A 15,094-nucleotide genomic window follows, 5' to 3' on the forward strand; every position below is an offset into this window, starting at 1 on the left:
CTTTCAGTTACGCAAGTTGCAGTGGAACAGTTATCTTTGAGTTGATTCAGATATCCAAAAGAACCAGACAGAGATAAAGAGCGACATTTGGGTAGAACGTTTGAGTTACCGATTGCTAAAATATACAGCGTCGGGAATTTGCTTTATCGGGATATCCTACATTTGAATATACAGCGTCGGGAATTTGCTTTATCGGGATATCCTACATTTGAATATACAGCATCGGGAATTTGCTCCGTCGGGATATTTTACAATTAAGCAAATGCAAGGAAGACCAAGAATGGAATCCAACAAATGGTTTCGACATTTTATCTCCAATTAGCCAATAGGGTTTTGGCTTCAGTTACAAAGTCTCTTAATCTAATCTATAGCCTGTAGTTTTCATCCATAATCTCTGCCCTTTTCTTCTCATGAACCCTAACTAACCCAATAGTATTATCAAACTCTCTCTCCAATTCCCTACATTTCTGCATCTTGCGTCTAAGTGTGGGAGAAAAGTTTGAGACTGTGAATTTCTGATCTATAATTTGAGCATCCACCATCCTCAGCTCTACTTCAAGTTCTGCTTTTCTGGCCTCCAAGCTTTGAAGTTTGCTTGCCTCAACTTTAAAATGATTATAGAAGAGACGAGCATCTTCACGCTTGTTGGCTAACTCATCCCGGATTGCCAGTCCTCGGCTTTCTCCAAAGAGAAGATGGGGGAGATGATCAAGATTGACTCTGATTGTAATCACAGCATCTACAAAGTTAACAGCGAAGAGATCAATCTTGTCTTGAAAAGAATCCGACAAGATAAAGGATGGATGGCCAGAGCATATTTCCTGGAAAAGATTCCTCGCTTGGCGTTCTTTGTTAGAGTCAATGATCAACTTACCATAACCAGGCTCTAATAGGTTTAAGAGCTGTTCCCATTTAGCTTTAGCCACTTCTCTAGGAACTTCGGCAAGCATTGACAAAGTTGAAGGCCCTAAGGAGTCATCAGTCATTGAAGAACTGGGATGAGTACCTGCCAATATTCTTTCCAACTCCTCCCGTTCTGCTAAAGAGAAAATTTCTATCTGAGCAGATGGATTGGGCACAGCAGAGGATGTTGAGGGAGGTAAACCAGTGATAATCTGAGAAGTTGGTGGCACTTGCACACTCAAAGGTTCCTGAATCGTCGTCTCTTCAGGCGTTGGAATCTCTTGAGGTGCAGAAGCAGGTATGTCAGAAGCTGCAGCTGTAACATATGTATATCAGATAACTGAATAGAAATTTCGAGTCAAATACAGGGCAATAACATTTACCAGTAAAAGTTAGAGGAAGATTTTCTTCAGGTTCTATGACATTAGTAGAAGTATCCTGCGTTGGTATACCTTCTTGGGAATCTGAAATAGGAGGTTGATCTTGAATCAACTCAGCAGTAACTTCTATCAAAGAAGCAGGAATTACTGGTGAAAGATTTGGGGCTGATATGATAAGAGCCTTGCTAGGAGAAGGAACAGGGGAAGCAACACTGGATGGATCAGTCTTGGGAGTATCTGGATTAATCAAAAGATATACAGGTTAGTGCTAATATGCACATTGCTAGTCTCCATAAATAGAGCAAGAGAAGTACCTTTTGGTGGGCGCGGTTTCATCATAGCTCGAAGCGTGAGCTCTGAAGATTGATCAGATGTTGGAGGATTCTCTGGAGATTCTGAGGAACGAATAGTTACTTTTCTAAAGCCGCGTTTTGCTGGTGCTTTCTTTGGGACAATAGAGTCTGAAGTCTTTCTTTTCTTGTTCACTGCGAGAGTATGATGTTAAATGGGAGGCTGAAAATCAAGCAAAACATATATTGAAGATCATAATCAAATTACCTTTGGAAGGTTCTATTGACTTGGTTGGAAACATATTCACAGCCTCAATTGCTTTTGGTGCTATAGGAGGAACAGCATCTCTTATTTTTGAAAGAATCAGGTCCAGAGGATCTGAAAACACAGTCTTTTGATAATCCTTCCACCAAAGGTCAAAATCGGCTGAAGAATAATCAGAGTAGCCAGTGAATTCGATGACACGGGACAATCGGTAGATACTCCGTATCAACGTGGTCAGCTCATTAAAAGGTTGATCATCCTTCAGCTTGCAAGTTAATTTATCAAAAGAAGCAACAGAGAAAGTGTAAAGAGCAGGAACAGGAACTCCTTGAATTAACCCAAGTTGCCTGGCACAGTATTGGGGAGAATAGATTTCAAAGCCAGCAGCAAACCTGCCTTTTGTCGAAAATCTTATAGGGAGATCAACAGAAGTCAAGACAGATTGCCAAAAGTCACTTTTGTTCTTCTGAAAGGCAGGAAGGTAAGATTTGAATTGAGGGGTAAAGAAAGGAGAGAAAGAATGTGGATTCTCCTTAATGGAATAAATTTGAGAAATAAAGTACCGAAAACAAGAGGATGGTGTTTTAGGAACAGAGACCAGTTTCCTGCTCAAAGTTTGGCAGACTAGTTGGTCAGGAATAGAAACCGAGAGAGGCTGGATAACTTGATCCTTGGAAAACCAAGCAGGGAAATAGAAGGTTGCCCATGCTTGAAGAAGCCAAAGGGGACCACCAAAAACGCCACTAACTTCATCTGAAGCAGTGGTGGAAGAAGCATGGGCTAAACCCCGATAGAGTAAGGCCAACATTGTCTTGCCTAAAGAAAGCCGGGTCCCTGAAGCAACAGCAACAAAATCGTTCGAGACCCTAACTATAGGGTGGTAGAAAAGGAATTTACAGAGCCAGTATAAAAGAAAAGCAGTGTGCTCTTCGTCGGTAATTGCATTCTCCTTTTTAAAGTAGTTTTTCATGAATGTCCCGTAGGCCATTTCAGAATCAGATAATTTGCCGAGCGGCGAATGAGAGTCTAGAGATAGGGTAGATGGGTCTGTACCCAAAAGAGAGAGCCCAGTAAGGCAATGTACATCAAGCAAAGTTACCGACATAGGAGAAAAAGGGAAAAAGAAGCAGTTGGTCGAAGATGACCAAAAACAGGACAATGCGCCAATTAGTTCCCGATTCACATGGTAGTCGAAACAACTAAGACGCAAAGCATCGTGGATGGAAAGGGTATTCCAAAGAGAACCCTTAGAAGGAAGAAGACGAAGGTACCATTGATAGAACTCAGAATCAAAATCAGAGAAAGCCCTAAGGCGAGAAGGACGAGAATACCACTGGTACGCCAAAATAGATGACTCATGGATGGGAAGTACCTCAATCTGATGACGAGGGAAGCGGTTTGACAGGCATTGTGGAACGAAAAAGTGATTGTGAGCAACAGGGCCAAGGATATAAGAATCTTCAAAATCATTCCGTATGCAGAGAATGATGAGATCCTTCTTTAAAATTATCGAATCCCGGAATAGATAATATCGGTCGAGGCATCCGATGCAGAAAAGGAGAAAGTTTGGTCCTTGGAAGCTTTGGAAGCCATGGATTTTAGTAGAGTGTCGGAAAAGATTGCAGAGATTCAAAAGGTGAAGATGAAGAAGAACGAAAAAGGAACGATTTTTATAGAAAGTGTTTTGGAGACGAAAAGGTAGGCGCGCGAAGCAAGGTGACGAAGCGACGTCAAGAATAGGTACTATTTCTTTGACATTTAAAAGAATTAAAAGTTCTTTTAATTCTTTTAAAAGGGGGCATTTGTTTACACCAAAATCGGCATGGATGTCAAGTCGGTTTAATGTCAAAATCCGACGGACAATGGAGCTCAGTCGTCTGCCGAAGTACGTTTGGATAAAATTCGGGAATGTAGTAAGCGTGAATGGCACCATGTCCCGAATTCTGTGATTGGAGAGAATCGGTAATTTTACCGAAACATGAAAAGTCTACATTTCGGGAAATATTGAAGCTTACGAAAATCGGCAAGATCACAACCTAGCCACGTGAATCGTGACAACAGGAAGTTATGAGCAAAAAGCGGAGATAGTGAGCACGAGCAGATCGTGGGAGATTATTTATTCAAATTGGAAGTCATCCCAGCAGTTGAGATCAAGTTTTGGTGGACAATGAAATTGGAAAACGTGGGTAAATAAGGCAGTTATTGAAAGCGCCAAGATTCAAAGTTCGAAAACAAAAAAGTAACTGACAAGCAGTTATAAGATAGGAGGAGATATAAATACTCAGAAGAAAGAAGAAAAGAAGACCACCCCCCGACAACAATGCAAAAACACTCAAGCTTATATGCACTTTAGTTTTATCTGTACTTTTACTTCCTGCGTTTACAACTTCCTGTAGTTTTAGTTAACCTTCAAGTCCTTTACAGCTTTCATAGGAGTATTGTAACATAGTTAGAAACTTTGTTGATCTCAAATCCATTTTCAATCCACTCAATTTCTACCCGTTTCCATATAACCCTGCACTACACTCTGTTTTTCGCCACGATTTTCCTAGAAATCAAGCCACAGAACCTACTTTAATAAAAATCGAAGTTTCGGTAAAGGATATTCCTCGTCGTAAAACGAGCAAACAATTGTACAATATTACGACATGTCATCATAATCAACTACAAAAATGCGGTAATACACGGCAAAATTGATTTACGACATTATCACAAATCGTCGTAACCAAGTGTGAAAATTGTAGAAAAAAGTGAGAGCACGGTACATCAATATACCTTATAAGCTCCCGTGAATCCGGTTGGTAATAAAACCGAAATTCGAAATTCGAAAGGACCAAATTATTAAAACTCTCAGGGCGTTCAAATCGGACGTACATATGACATGGCCATCCGAGTCTTGCTTTGCTTTTAGGGAAGGTATCAAAGCTTCTTTAGTAATGGGAAAGAGAGAATTTGATGTCAGAAGGCCCACGTCTTAGAATCTAAATGCTGCTTTTGGGATGCTTGGACAAGGATGGCACTCAAAATCTTCGTTTCAAGCTCGAGGAAATTAGTCTCGCACACAAAAGTAAGTTGCTTTATTCGGAAGCGGAAAGAGTTGATATCAGGTACACTACTGCTAAAGGTTATAGTTTAATCTTTCTTTCTTTTTTACAAGCTCAAGGAGATACTTTTTATTTAACTTTATACTAAGGGTGCATTCATTTAGTAGAAAACGAACTATTTTGAAAACATTTTCAGAAAAATAATCGATTTTATCGCTTGCAAAAATAAATGAATGGAAAATTTTTTCATTGCCTGCGAAAATAGTTAGGCATAGATTGTTATCGATAATGAAAACATATTCCGTTGACTAATTTTTCTAAACGATATAAGCAATCATTTTTTGGAAAATATTTTCCAAATCACTCATTTTTCATGAAACAAACGCACCCTAAAAGTCTGGCAGTTTGTCAATGATAATTGTTATAGTTCAACTCTTAAAAATTTTCTTTCAAGACGGGGTTTGGGACTTAAGGGTAATTTATCTTAGATTAAGTGAACTTGGAAGGTGGGGGCATTGAAAAAAAGACAGCATATATAGTATATAGTCTCAACAAGATGACTACACGTATCTTAATCAAGAATGGAGCGTGTAGATAAGAATATGATTAATAAGCCTAACGAAGGATCGATATCCCTTTGAACCAACTTTCCTTCCATCCCGTTGGCTTTGAGAGCTTCCTCTTGAAACTCGGAAAGTAAGATTGATAGGGAGTGAAAGAATTCATCTTTTCACATAAATCAAAGGTTTTTTTTTTTTTTTGTAATTAACATGAGTATCCAAGCCTTGCAACTCGACTTATCCTTACGAATACACACAAATCGATCATTCACGTGTATCACCTAAGGCTTCACCCATAAAGGGCCGGGCATGGCTCCCAAGGTTAATAGGAATGGATGACACTGTGATTTGAACACACGATCTACTAAATCCAAATCAAGTGATTAACCACTCAGCCAATCACTTAAGAGTTGAATAAACCAAAGTTCCAAGCTCTCATTCTTTAGATAACAATAAATTCAAGAAAACAAGAAATAACATGCCTCACAATGTGAGCAAGTAAGAAGAATGTGCACATACCTATTGGTACCCACTAACTTATGCGAGTCGTGACAACAATCCACTAATCAAGGCTGCTTTTTCCCTTTTGAACATGAGAAACGAATAGCTAAAGCCTCACCTACCAACTTCAGTTTTTGGGTCGAAAAGCAACACCCTTGATGACTAGCCCCTGCTTCCAATTAGCACTGCATTCTGATATACGAAATGTGATTTCTCCGATATTTTCGGACGAAATCATGAATTCGCTCATTAAAATGTTTTTCCACTTTCCTCAGGGCATATCCTGCAAACTCTCCATGCGTTCCAGTTTCGACGCATCCGGTAGAGTAAGGTTGATGTTCACGGGAACGCCCCAACCCTGACTTGACTCAGTCATTGATGCCACCAACGAGACTTCATACAAGGTCTTTGGAGAGAGCATGATCGTTCGGAACTTCCCACTGATTTCCAGCAAGCACGCACTTCTCAGTTCAGCTACCTCAACATCCACATTACTGTGAAAATTAAAATTCAATGTTAGGGTTGGACTTTTGCGGAAGAAGAATCGCTAATGTGTTCACTGCCCCATCAAATTAGAGGATGAAATGGAAAAAAATAAAAAATAGCTACACATGAGTTGCTTCAATAGATTTTCCTAGTGCAGATCATATTTGCATAAGAAGCGCTTGCCGGAACAAAGGGACAATTGTGTTGCAAGTGGAATAGAATAGCAAGGAATGAGATCCACGCAGGAAATGAACTATTATATAGAATTTCCAATACTACATTAGAATGTCCAAGCCAAAAATTTGAACCAATGGTCATAAATACTTAACTTCACATGTTAACTAAAAGGATAGAAGATTGTTAACCCTCTCAAAACACTCCATCACCGGTTAAAAGGCGAAAATGATAATAGCTTTTATATGATAAACAATCTGTCATGAAATAGTTAAATTCACATGCCTGTGAATTTTCTTCTACAAGTGCATTGACCAAGTACCAGAACAGAAACATCCGTACTTTTCGATTAGAGCTCGTGTACTTCATGTTTTGCACAAGTTGGTATACAGATGAACATAAATTATTCAAACGAAGCAGCAGGGAGCTAAAAACAAACTACAAGTCATTGCAGCCTACGACCTGAACGCGCACAAGAGGTGAATTCGCTTTATTTTGTCCAAGATAAAGAAAATTTGATAACAACGAGGAAATCAAACGTTTTTTTTTTCTTTTTTAGCAAAGTTTTCCAAGAGAAATGATGATCTCATTTTCTTTGTTCTTTTCTTTTTTTTTTAGAATATTGACACCTCTCACCCGGACTCTTTGACGGTCGTCCATCCCCAGTACTGGTCGGAGTCGCCCCATGTAATTGCAAGCTCCCTCGCAAACACCATGAAGCAATTCTTGTTCAGATGCCTGTCGACCCAGTACTTCTGAAAGGATGAAATTTCGTAGTCATTTCTACAATTACAGCATAGATCAAAGTCCATATAAAATGCTCTTTTCTTTTTCAATTTAGAAGGAAGGTAATAAAAATCGTGCGTGTGTGTGTGAGAGAGAGTGAGAGAGAGGCTCACTCTCTTTCCCTGTTGCAAAACCACTCCGTCGTAGAGCTGATCGCAGAGCATGTCGAGAGAGGAAGTTTGAATGGGCACGTCAGAATCTTTCACGATGGCCACGTAATTGTGTGGAGGTCTTGTTACTCTTGCCTCCACTGTTTGGTTAGGCGTCTGTGAGCCCATCTCTTTGGCTTCTTCATGGATCTCAGCTTCAGCTTCCATGTCAGGAGGTGGCCAATGTTGCTCCTGTGTCAAGGGTGTAGAGAGAGAGAGAGAGAGAGAGAGAGAGAGAGAGAGAGAGAGGAGCTACCCGTTTCATTTATCCCAAATTATATCGATGGACCCACTATTAATAGTTGTAAAAGTAAAGGTTAATATCACGAAAAACTTCAAACTGGTACACATGTGAAGAAATTTATTCCAATTTAATTTTTTGACTATCAAAAACACCAAACTGGTACACATGTGATGAATTTACCCTCCGTTAAATTTTACCGTCAAATTGCTGAATTGGATACACGGGGATTTTTTCAGAGACAAAAAAAAGTTCGGAGCAGATTTGGGACTGAACCTAAAGTTTGGGGTTTTTTTCGAGACAAAAAAAAGTTTGGGGCAGATTTGGGACTGGACCTAAAGTTTAGGATTTTTTCTTAGACAAAAAAAAGTTCGGGGCAGATTTGGGACTTGACCTAAAGTTTGGGGTTTTTTAGGGAATTCACCCCTGTCTTTTTCAATAGAAAACTTTCTTTGGGTTACCCTCTTGATCAAAACTTGAAATATTCATAAACTAAGCACAAATAAATTATCTGTACTTATGTAAAGTCGTGGATGCATTGAAGAGAGAAGCCATAATGTTTGCCTTCAATTCCACAAGGTTAATATAGAAGCTCACAAACTCTTTTCTCGGTATGACAAAAAAAAAAACTCTTCTTTTCGGAATAAACAAACCTTCATCCATTTATGTACAGGGTTGATATAACAAAAAACCTCAAACCGGTACACATGTGACAAATTTACCCAAAACTAATTTTTTGACCACTAAAAACTCTAAACTGGTACGCCTGTGATAAATTTACCCTCTATTAATTTCCGTTAAATTTTACCATCAAATTGCTGAGTTGGATGACACGTGGCAGTTGACAGGTGTATCAGTTAGGGTTTTACCCTTCTGTTTGTCACAGATTTACCATTACCGTCGAATTAGTTTTCTTTCTTGTCACCTCTCATAAATTTACTACGTTGCAAGTAGGCTTTCAAACCTTAACCCCGACTTTGTTTGCATCAACCGACATCCTCCAAATGAGTTTACGAAGCAAACACGGCCATGGTTTCAGAGCTAGGAACTGGGTTTCTCCTGAGTCTTGAGGGATGTTCCACGAAACTTTCTGACCACAGCATCTATTATACAACATATAGAAACTGGACGATGAAAAGTTGACATGTTGTAAATTGGTATTGCCTGAACTACATATCTGATTAAGGTTCATCTAACTGCCCGGAGCTAGTAAGCCATTTTATCATGAAAATTGGAACCATACATGTGCTACCTTGTTTGTTTAAAGCTAGACTAGTCTGAGCTTGTGAAACGATATTGCGCCCTCTGCATTTTCTCTCCACTTAAAGATGTTGTCTTTGATAAAAATTTCTCTGACTTGACATGCAGTAACGTAACATGACCACGTCTGTGTGAATTCTGTACGGTCTGAACTATACTGTATCTTTCTGCATCTGTAGGATCCATTTTACAAGCAAGAGCAGAAGCAGACTGATGCACAAACATTGGCGAAGTGATTATGGGGAGGTGAACTTCACTCCTTTCATTTTCTTCACGGTGTTCCAAGTTTGGTTCTGTAGAAATGTATATGACTTGGGATCTCTTACCAGATTCTGCGGGACGATCTTCAATCTAGTTTGTCAAGGTTCTTGAACCTCGTGTTCGAAAAAAAGGCTAAAATTAAATTTCATCGGAGCACGTGCGGGAATAATTGCTATTACCTGCTGGCTTAGGTTACGAGGGTAGAAGTATCAGCTAACAAACAGAGGCCCCAAGGCTGCAGGAGGAGAGTAGAGGATGAGTAGGGGCAAAAATGTGTTCTCAGGACATGCACGACCGACAGGAGCATCCATTTTATTAATAACTTCCGAAGAGCGCTTATGCCTGTACTTAATTTTACCCAGCCTTCTTGCGGTGGGGAAGAACTGCTCTTTCGCATCATTTAGAGGGCCATTCGTAATGATACTGACTTGACAAAGTTGATTGGAAGGTCCAAAGACAAGCAATATAATGTCTTACAAGGATTTTATGGTACCATTAAACATTAACATCTACTGATGAAACAAGAAAAAAAACCAGCTTTGAATATCATAATATCTACTCATGCTCTGACTTGAGTCCAATTATCTTTTTGATCATGAAACACAGACAGCTATTTACATGACATGGCAAACTACCAACAATAATACAACAAGGGTATGGTCTATTTGCCTATGTGAATCTTATCTTCATGGATGTTGCAGCGCGAATTCAGAGAGAGGAATGAAGTCTCTCGCGGTCTGTTATCACGTGGCCCCTGGTAATATCCTTTATGGTAGGACATCCAGATAGTGCCATCGTAAGCTCGAGCTCATCCTTCAGCATCTCAGTGACCCTTTTAACTCCAGTTTCCCCTTTTGCCGCCAACCCATATACAACAGGCCTTCCTATCTAAAGTTAGAAGACCACTACTAGGAGAATGTCAACAATTGTCCTAGTTCACTTATTCAGTCGTGATTCAGGTGTTTTGGTAATGTGAAAAGACAGTTTCTACAAACTAATTAGAAGATTTTACCAGTACTGCTTCTGCCCCAAGGGCCAATGCCTTGAAAACATCTGTTCCTCGCCACACTCCTCCATCAACAAAAACAGGGACTTTCCCTTTGATCGCATGAACAACCTACAAACGAAGGTTTAGTAGAAATACTGATGACCAAAATGATGTTTTAGAGATGACTAGCTGCAGCACATGTTCATGCATTTGTAAAAATAGAGAGAAACAGAATACAACTGTGCTTTATTTTCAGGGGGCAAAACCGGGTGTATTTACTCTTATCCAGTGTTTACAAATGCTCCAAGATCTGGAATCTATTATTAAGCCTGCCGATCAAAGGAATTCGTAAAAATAGGCACCTCTTCCAGAACTGATATCGTGGCTGCAGTATAATCTAGCTGTCGAGCTCCATGATTTGGGACAATTATCCCAGCTACACCTGCTTCCACTGCCTTAATTGCTGCCAATGAGGGCATACAAGCTTGTTGATAAGGTTGTCGAGTATGCAACAACCAATAGTAGTAACAACAGATAGAGTATACTGAGAAGCAAAATAGTAAATTCCAATAGACGAATAAGATGCTTCAATCCAATATCAGAGAACACAAGGTCTTCATAGCAGCGAGGACAAATTGAAGACAGGCAGTATCCCATTACCATCAAAATTCCTAACTGATATGACTTCCCCGCCCCCTAGAATAACTATTATGTTTGAATTACCAAACCAATTGAGGCATAATATTGTTTCCTTTCAAGATGAGCTGACGAATCTTCAAAGTTTAATGCGAGAGGTTCGCCCTCTACAAAGCTAGATATACAATCAAACCTCAAGCTATCACAAATTTCTCCCGCATTTTACGGATTTTTTTCAGTTCTACGTTAAGCCTCAAAACTGCTTTTCACACTATCTCGAACTTCAATGTCGATTAAATCATACCTAACTAATGGGGCTGCTTATACAGTGACGAACTGGCAATGATGTGGTGTTCACTATAGAAATGGGTTCACACCTCATATACAATAAAACAACAGCACACATGCGAATCTGCACTATTACATATCCCTGACGAACTCCATCAAATCTAGCACAATTGAGAATGCAAAAATAGATTTTGGCACAGTTGACAAGTTCTCAAGCCATCACTCTTGACTTTCCTTTTATATTCATTGCAAATGCAATGATCCATTTGCTCATGCATGCATTTGCAGTTAAAATTTTTATCTATCAAAAGAATCAATGCCAAATTAGCTCAAAGACAGACGGTCTTGTCAGTTGCTAGTTATGGCTACCCTGCCTGAAAATTGGTTGACAGATTGATTTGAAGCAAATATTGAAGTTTTAAGTAATATCTTCTCGACTTTGGGATAAAATTAAAAGGAACCTTAAAGTACAAATTTTTCCAGGTCTTGAGCAATCTTAATGTAAGACTTCTCATTTAAGCTAGTGTTATTAAAACCAAACTGGAAGGTTTTAGCTACAGTTTTTGGCCGATTTCGATCAGTTCAACCTGGTATGGGACAGCAATTCAGCTCAATCTCTGATCTGGTTTTGGAACTCTGGTTTAAGCAATGAATATGCTAAGTAAGCTCTAGTTGAATAGGACACAAAACGGTCTTCAGACGAATCCTCAACCACTTTTCTTTGAGAATACAATCCTAGATCTTACCATCTTCATGTGTAAGAACTCCCTTGATCAGAATCGGCGATTTTGTTATAGATCTCAACCATCCAATGTCCTGCAGCATTGTAATTTAGTTACATGACCAACAAGATACCAAATAAAGCGAATAGAGTCATTAAAAAGATCCACTTATCATTTGTAGGTCATGGCCACAAGGGAAAATTGAATGAAAAAAGTCATCATAAGATAGCTATTAAAACTATTTCTACACTGGATGGCACTCCCTCACACATCTCATTCGTTCATAAAACCCGATTCTTCTGATGAAAACATCATCCCAGAATAAATTTCAAGGAGTAATTACAAAGTAATTTAAGATGGTATGGAGGCTCACCTTCCAACTCAAAGACGCATCAACAGTTGAATAAGCAAAAGCTTTTACTCTTGAACCGTCATCCTGCAAATTGCAGCGGAGGCAAAGGAAAAGGGGAGAGCGAGTGAGAGAGATGTTATGCTTAATTTCTGCACTTACCAAACTATAAAAAATTTGAGATATCTCCTTACCAAAAAAAAAAAATTTGAGATATCTCTCTAGAGGTTATTTAGGCAGTGAAAATGTCTTCATCGATCAAGTATTAACCATACATTTCCTGTTGCCTGACGTTATCCGAACCGTTTGTTTCTTTGCCCAAGATACGAGGGTAAAAAATTATGTTCTCTAAGCAAATGAACTATAAAAAAACTCCTCCAGAAACAGATATAATCAAACTGAACAGTTATAGAGAAAAGAGCGTCAAAGAATACAATACTCTTTGCCCCAAGGGCAAGCTTTGCTTAAGGGAAGCACAGAGCTCACTGGGATAAACCTCCTCTAGGCTGAGCCTAATACCTTGACATCCACAAACATGAACGCCATAGTGAGCATTTCTTTTTGTTTTGCTACCTTGCTAATGCCAAAGAGAGTTACAGACACCGAAAAAATAGAGCAGCATATAGCAGGGTATGAAGATAATGACGAAAACAGCCTCCATGCCATCAAGGAGATTGGTCGATGAGATATTAAGAACATAGATACCTCCCCATGCGTGCATCTCCATTGAATAGGTAAAAATATATTGCTATTGTGAGATCCTCAAGTAGAAAAGAAATCATTCACTCACAGAGACAACTTGAGTTGAGAGTAGACCTTCAAAATTCTTCAACTGAGGTGCTATCATTCTGTCGTAGAGAAAGAGAGAGAGAGCTTAACTGTACCCGAAGTTTGATTTATGACCATGATATCCATGCCCCAGGGGGATGGGGGAGGGAGCGAGAGAGGAAGAGGAAAGCATTTTACTTGTTCTTTATGTCTGCCTCCCTTCTGCCAAGTCTGGGAACATCGACAGTAAGAACAATAGCTTTGTATCCACTTCTTTCAGCCCTTTGTACTAGCTGAGCTGTAATATGCCGTCTCTTGTATACCTGCATAAGGAGATGCATTGATTATTGAGATAAAATCTTAATGGAGAATGTACAAAGCCAAGAAAACTGGGGATTCTTAATCAAATAGATGCTTACATATATTTGAAAGAATCGAATGGCATCACAGCTGGACGCGACCTCTTCCACAGTGCACATAGACATATATGAAAGAATCTAGAGTAAAAAGTTGAATTGAGTATGTCATAGCAGCAAAATTAAGATTAAAAATATTTGGTTATCTATTACCATGATGACATTACATGCAGCAGCTGCTCTTGCGGTGGCAACCTCTCCTGGAAGACGGAAAAATTGCATCGCTACAATCAAAACAAGCAAACGTGCAAAAGAGTTCCCCCAAGAAAATTCAGGTTTCACACCTTCAGGATGTGCTAACTTATGCCTAGCAGTTGGAGCAATCATAATGGGGGCAGAAACGTTATAGCCCAATATAGTAGTTGACAAACTAATTTCGCTCACATCAATGAGGATTCTCGGCATAAACCTACCAGAAATACATGTGTTGAGAATTACCGAACAACATAATATGGTTGCTGCAGATTTTAATCTGACCAGCATTCATTAGGCATTACGTTATTCTGCGAAAGGCTTCCGCGTTTTCTTGAAGTGTATACTGGTCTTCCGTTCCACCCGCATAAAAATCATAGTACATTTTCGGAAGGGCTAGCCTAGCCAATTCTTGATACTCATTCACGTTGACATGATCCTCAGCCATGTTTCCTGAATGAAAATTTAAGCATTTATTACCTCAACAGCTTAACAATTTCTCCTGAGGGTGCTGCTAAGCTAACTGCACCATATAGCGGCACCTTTTTTACCACACACTCACGCGAATGAAGGTCTAAAACAATTTACCATAAACTAATGGCAGAATTGCAAGTTAAATGTGCCCACACGAATTCACACTATTACTAAACAGGAGAGTGAAAGGTATGGAATAGGGATCGTAATGCACCCACTTCCCTCGACGTATCCATGGCTACCAGCCTACAACTACAGAACACGAACACATCAAAACGCGTAGCCCAACCGTATTCAGAATCTTACGCTAGCCTAACCACTCCTACATGACGGTCAATAATCGTTTCGCTAGTCATGACTATGCAAGGATAAAAAAAAAGAATGCGATCTTTCTGCATCGCAGACGCTCAGCCATACGTATGCTCAAAAAAGTGCAGAGCAGGGGAGTTGCTCTGCGCTGCGCACTCGAATCAAAGAAGAGAGACGATCCAAAGGGTACGATGGTTCGCAGGATAAGCAAATGGGAGCCTTGGGTTTTCACACGAACGGAGCAAAACCTCTGGCCGAATGACTGGAGTCACTCTAAAGAATGACAATGAAGTTACTGTTGGGGATGGGGGATTTACTGATTACCAGCGATCGCGTCCAATGAAAGGCCGCCCGCCATTATTCTCTTTGGGTCAGTACCGTTAAAAACAAAACTGATACATGATACGTAAATTTATCTCAAATTAATTTTTTAATCACTAAAAATTATACTTATAATAAATTTATCCTGAACTAATATTTTGATTATCAAAAACTTTAAATTTGTACATTTATGACAAATTTACCCTCCTTTAAATTGGATTAATATCACGAGAAATCACAAATTAATATAATAAATAAAGGGTAAAATCCCAAACTGGTACACCCGTCAATTGCCAATTTGAATTTTTGATGGTCAAAGTATCAATTTGTG

At 39.4% G+C, this 15,094-nt stretch overlaps 1 protein-coding gene and 1 pseudogene across 1 annotated transcript; both read right to left on the reverse strand.

Moving 5' to 3' along the window:
• Nucleotides 1-5,789: 5,789 nt before the first annotated feature.
• Nucleotides 5,790-7,781, reverse strand: LOC115662684 (protein PHLOEM PROTEIN 2-LIKE A1-like; annotated as a pseudogene).
• A 2,130-nt stretch (nucleotides 7,782-9,911) lies between these two features.
• On the reverse strand, nucleotides 9,912-14,368 carry LOC115665934 (peroxisomal (S)-2-hydroxyacid oxidase GLO4-like). Its single transcript, XM_056307223.1, has 9 exons — nucleotides 13,621-14,368; nucleotides 13,471-13,548; nucleotides 13,250-13,374; nucleotides 13,074-13,131; nucleotides 12,308-12,370; nucleotides 11,959-12,028; nucleotides 10,651-10,751; nucleotides 10,313-10,417; nucleotides 9,912-10,188 (listed from the first exon to the last, which is right to left on the reverse strand). The coding sequence occupies exons 1-9, from the start codon at nucleotides 13,948-13,950 to the stop codon at nucleotides 10,009-10,011; spliced, it is 1,110 nt and encodes a 369-aa protein (XP_056163198.1). The 5' UTR covers nucleotides 13,951-14,368; the 3' UTR covers nucleotides 9,912-10,008.
• Nucleotides 14,369-15,094: the final 726 nt, after the last annotated feature.

This window comes from Syzygium oleosum, unplaced genomic scaffold, assembly GCF_021117445.2.
Source record: "Syzygium oleosum isolate NSW1041296 unplaced genomic scaffold, Sole_v2.1 Sole_v2.51, whole genome shotgun sequence".
Classification (NCBI taxonomy): domain Eukaryota; kingdom Viridiplantae; phylum Streptophyta; class Magnoliopsida; order Myrtales; family Myrtaceae; genus Syzygium; species Syzygium oleosum.